The sequence below is a fragment of the Tachypleus tridentatus genome, chromosome 6, assembly GCF_004210375.1.
Source record: "Tachypleus tridentatus isolate NWPU-2018 chromosome 6, ASM421037v1, whole genome shotgun sequence".
Lineage (NCBI taxonomy): Eukaryota > Metazoa > Arthropoda > Merostomata > Xiphosura > Limulidae > Tachypleus > Tachypleus tridentatus.
Window position 1 is genome coordinate 8,649,605 of NC_134830.1, and position 4,842 is coordinate 8,654,446.

At 35.8% G+C, this 4,842-nt stretch overlaps 1 protein-coding gene across 2 annotated transcripts; it reads left to right on the forward strand.

Annotated features, from left to right (window-relative positions):
- The first annotated feature begins 385 nt into the window (after positions 1-385).
- Positions 386-3,749, forward strand: LOC143251901 (transcription factor HES-1-like). Of its 2 annotated transcripts, XM_076503238.1 has the most exons (4): positions 386-479; positions 687-774; positions 961-1,136; positions 2,780-3,749. In XM_076503238.1, the coding sequence occupies exons 1-4, from the start codon at positions 399-401 to the stop codon at positions 2,888-2,890; spliced, it is 456 nt and encodes a 151-aa protein (XP_076359353.1). In that variant the 5' UTR covers positions 386-398; the 3' UTR covers positions 2,891-3,749. The 2 variants fall into 2 exon arrangements, with proteins under 2 accessions (XP_076359353.1, XP_076359352.1); XM_076503237.1 differs by having other exon boundaries at positions 961-3,749.
- The last annotated feature ends 1,093 nt before the right edge of the window (positions 3,750-4,842 follow it).

Sequence of the window (4,842 nt, forward strand, 5' to 3'; positions counted from 1 at the left end):
CTAAACCAAAGATACCAGATGTAAACTTTCGTTATGAACTGTAAGAAATTTCAATTTCCTCTTTCATTTGGATTTTGAATAAACGCATCAGAATAATCTGAAGTGGAAAGAAACATTTAACTGTTTTATTTTCATATCTTGTTCTCGTCTGTAGTTTTATGATAAGTGATGTACTTACTTATGAATTTGGTTTAATACATTGAATCATAAGTAATAAACGTATAATTTGGGTTCATCACATTAAATGTTAAGTAACATTAAGGTTTAGCCAACAAAATTTGAAACTGAGAAACTAACGCTTAATGTGTGTGTGACAGAGGGTAATAAATGATAACGTAACACAGCAATGACAATTTTAAGCAGACTGTTTTTATGTGTTACAGGTTTCGAAACCGTTAATGGAGAAGCGACGCCGAGCAAGAATAAACCAGAGCTTGTCGGAACTGAAAAGTTTACTATTGGATGCTATTAAGTCAGCGGTATGCTAGAGCTTTATCAGTTTATATAAATACGTTTAGTTAACTTTAAATATATCCTCGTTTTAATTGTAAGGTTATATGAAAATCAGAGGTATGATACCAAGCAATAAGTCTATAAATCTTAGTTTTACACCGCGTGGTATTTGTCTTTAATTCAAAATATCAACAGCAGATCATAAACTGTCTGAATTTTTTTTTTAATCCTAGAATCCTCGGCAATCCAAGCTAGAAAAAGCTGATATTTTGGAAATGACAGTGCGCCACCTACAGGACACCCGTCGGCAACATAGAACAGGTAGAGAGATATTTTGAATAACCGTCTAAATAATAAAGTATTTTCACTTGTTGAACTTATCAACAAACTTATTATGAAACTGATTTGATGTTAATAAACAACATAATGTTTAGTTATTACGTCTCATGTATTTTCCCCGTTTAAAAGAAATCTCGCCTTTGAATTTTTGTTAACATGTTCGTGTAGCTGCACTGGTTAACGACCCTCAGTTGATGAACAAGTTTCTTCTTGGGTTCGAAGAATGTGTCCGTGAAGTGGAGTCGTATTTGAAGAAGGAAGACAGCTTCAAGGAAGACACGCTGCAACGTCTTCTGCAACACTTAGTACAACGCTCGGAAGACCTGAAGACCGTAGAGGATGACGTAAGCGATACTATTTCTCCTATTCTTCCCTTCAGTCCCCACGTTCAAAACCAAAGACCCCCTTACTGTCATCTCTTGGAGTCCCATTGTCACATTGAAAACAATTCCGATACAGTAGCTCCCTCTACTGGACAGCGCGAGCGACTTTCCGGTACTTCGAACAGTCATGAATATTGTGCTCTTGGAGTTACCGAACTTCGACTTGTTCCAAAACGCTTGGCAAACGGGGACTTCGCTCTCGTTTTGCCGTACCGATTGGCTAGCAGTGTAATTAACTGTGTGGGTGGGAGTTCGCGGAATGGAACGATATTGCGACTCGTCCGTCCGGGCTCTGAATCATCGACTTTTCACAAAGATACGTCTTCGACAGTTTCGTCTCCAAATAAGGCTGATTGCTCCACGTTCGGTAACAGCGAAACGTCGGACTTCAGCTCTGATGAATCACTCGTTAAATCTCAAGAAGGTCAGGAGGTGAGCTTGAGACTTCCAGCGGACCATTACTTGGAAGACGTTCCAAGAAATCCGTCTTCATTCATTGATAATGTTTGGCGTCCGTGGTAAAAACAAATAATAACCTATTAAGTTACTTGCGTATGAGTTTTCTAGAATCTCCCCCAGTGGCACATCGGTATGTCTGCGAGCTCACACTGCTTGAAACCGGGTTTTGATACCCGTGCTGAGCAGAGCAGCTTTGTGCTTAACTTCAAACAAACAAACATTCTTATAGAACTAAATTAAATTAACGTTCCTAAATAACACGATGTAACCGAAAATGTTATATTACAAAACATGGATGGTATAGAAATAATGTTGTACTTTCTAAACAAGTGGAATACCGTTTTAAAAAAATCAGAATAAAGAAAGACAGAGCTATGTCGGCGGCGTGTGTCTGTTGTATAGTATTCATTATTGTTTTTATGTTTATTACTCAATATTTATCAAAAAGTGTTTTATTATATTGTTAAACACGTTAAAACACATTATAACGTTAAACATACTAAAATTGTCTTATAACATAGTTAAACACGTTTAAAATGTCTTATCATATTGCTAAACACGTTAAAAATGTTTCATAACATTGCTAACCATGTTTTAAAATGCCTTATAACATTGTTTAATAATTCATTGGTGATAACTAACACTAACTCTGATAATGTATGATTTTATATTTATTATTTACTAATAATCAAAATATATTTGTAACTAACTCGCTTTCATTGTTACTTGTATTATTTTTATTCTGGACTGGGTAAAAATATTAACAATGGTGTATTTTCTTCGTTTTCTCTTACTAAGAACTATCCTTTCTGTAAAGCTGAGAACAAGTCTTGTCTCACGTGTAATATTTTGTCTCTAGGTCAATGTTGAAATAGTTTCTAGTTTTAGGGTTAATACCACATGTATACGAAAGGTAATTTCTTAACTTTGCCAGTCAGACTTTAAGTTCGAAAACAGAGACCGATATGGAATGTTTATTTAAGAAAATAACAGTTACGTTTATAGGGTTACAAGCTGAAATACCCATAAAGTGATGGAAAATGTTTGAATTTGATTAAAACAAGAATTTTAAAATTATAACAAAGTTTCTTCATAAACAATATTTACAGTATACTTTTCATCTAGCAACAAATAAATATTTTCAGGTGATCCCACCCTTGAACACCCCACCTCTCGTTGACCATGAGAAAAACATGAGAGGTTGTCTCAATAGACTGGGAGGAGTCAGAGATATACATGTATGTGTCAAGAGATAAATGGTATTTATTAAGCAAAAACGCCTCGTAATTATTTTTAAACAACAGCGTTATTCTACGTTAAAATATTCAATGTGCACAACTAAGACGCTTTGTTAGACAAGAATTGTACAGTGGCTTTCAGACGCAGCTTTAAGATATATACATAGTAAAGATACAGTTAATATAAGACTGTTGCGTCTATTAGCGAGACCAAAGCGAGTCACTCTACACGTAGATAGTTCAGTTTACTGTCACCATACGAGTGTCTACACCTATAGGCCTATTACAGACATTTCTCCTATTGTATATGGCAGACACTCCTGCAGTGAAAGACCAACTTTAGGACCACCTCACTGAAACTAGTGTCAACGTTCTACACATTTTCCAGTATCCGCAAACAACGTCCTCTGAGGATCCGTTTATTGGATTATTCAATAAAAAGTTAAAGTGATTTTAATTTTTCCCGCCAATAGTTGAGAACACGAGTGAGTTATTTAACACTTTTTGTCATAAACGTGAATTTTGATGTAGTTTTCTGCACTAAACGCCACCTAGGGTTATCTTACGTCTGTTTAGTAATAACGGAAATTTCATTGTAATTTTCGAATGAAAATGGTTGACATTAAAGTTATAATTAACATATAATCCAGATTTAAATTTAGCAGTTCGAATAACTTGATTATTTCTATCAAATCTACCTAGAAAATAAAGTGATACTAAGCGGAGAATTTCCTTCTACCTAAGAGTTTTATATATGTGAATAATATTTATCCCATAGTAATGGAATAATTCACTTTCCAATACTGTGTAAAGCTGTTAACAAGATATGTTTTGTATTTTCACTTATCTTTTATAAATTTAGTTTTCAATAACATCTTTGAACATATTATATTCAATAAATTTATTTTTATACACATATCACTTCTGTTTGTATCATTTCATATAAAAATGTGTTGTTGTTGTTTTTCACGAGTATAATGTCTACCTACAGTTTTAAATATACTATTTTACCAAAATTACTGAGTTATCTTCATAGGAGTTACTTTTTGCTTGTTGTCCATCATTTTAATTCCGTTCGGTTCACCTCCAACTTGAGCATAAACTCTACTACTAACATATATCACCACAAGTTGACACATATTTGTTGGAATGGAGCGCCACTTTCTTTGCAAAGCAGCTCTAACTGAACCGAGATTGTAAGGTCCTTCTTTTGTGCTTCTGACGAGAGTGATCACGTAATATGGCCGAGAAAAAGTAAAATGTGAGTATTACTTCCCATAAGCCACTACTAGACATTGTCCAGTTTAGCTCGATACATTATTATATTGAAAAATGTGTGGTCCGGTATAATTTTCAAACAGTACAGTAACATATTACAGTACGAAAGTATATTCGTGGTCTAGCTGACCAAGTACAAGCCAACCATAACAGCATACAACCGCAATCACCCTTCAAGTTTAGGGTACTCCCAAGAACTAGACCCTTTATCCTAAGAGAAAACAGTGGGGCCTGGCATGGCCAAGCGTGTTAAGGCGTGTGACTCGTAATCTGAGGGTCGCGGGTTCGCATCCCTGTCGCGCCAAACATGTTCGCCCTTTCAACCATGGTGCCAGTTATAAAGTGACGATCAATCCCACTATTCGTTGGTGAAAGAGTAGTTCAAGAGTTGGCGGTGGGTGGTGATGACTAGCTGCCTTCCCTCTAGTCTTAAACTGTTAAGTTAAAGACAGCTAGCTCAGATAGCCCTCGAGTAGCTTTGTGCGAAATTAAAAAAAAGAAAACAGTGGAGTTTAGGGTTCACCGCCAACTTTTTGTATTAATGAGAGGCTATGGCCTGAATCCCCCAGTGAGTAAAGCAGCGGTGTGTAATAAGCTCCCTGTATAGTGTATGATACACAGCTTATGGGATCTGAGGACACATATCTCCCTCCCTGTATAGTGTATGATACACGGCTTATGGGATCTGAGGA

Coding starts and splice junctions, on each gene's coding strand:
- LOC143251901 (XM_076503237.1), top strand. CDS start 399: ATGGAGAAGCGACGCCGAGCAAGAATAAACCAGAGCTTGTCGGAACTG. Junction 480..686: donor TGGATGCTATTAAGTCAGCG/GTATGCTAGAGC, acceptor TTTTAATCCTAG/AATCCTCGGCAATCCAAGCT. Junction 775..960: donor CCGTCGGCAACATAGAACAG/GTAGAGAGATAT, acceptor ATGTTCGTGTAG/CTGCACTGGTTAACGACCCT.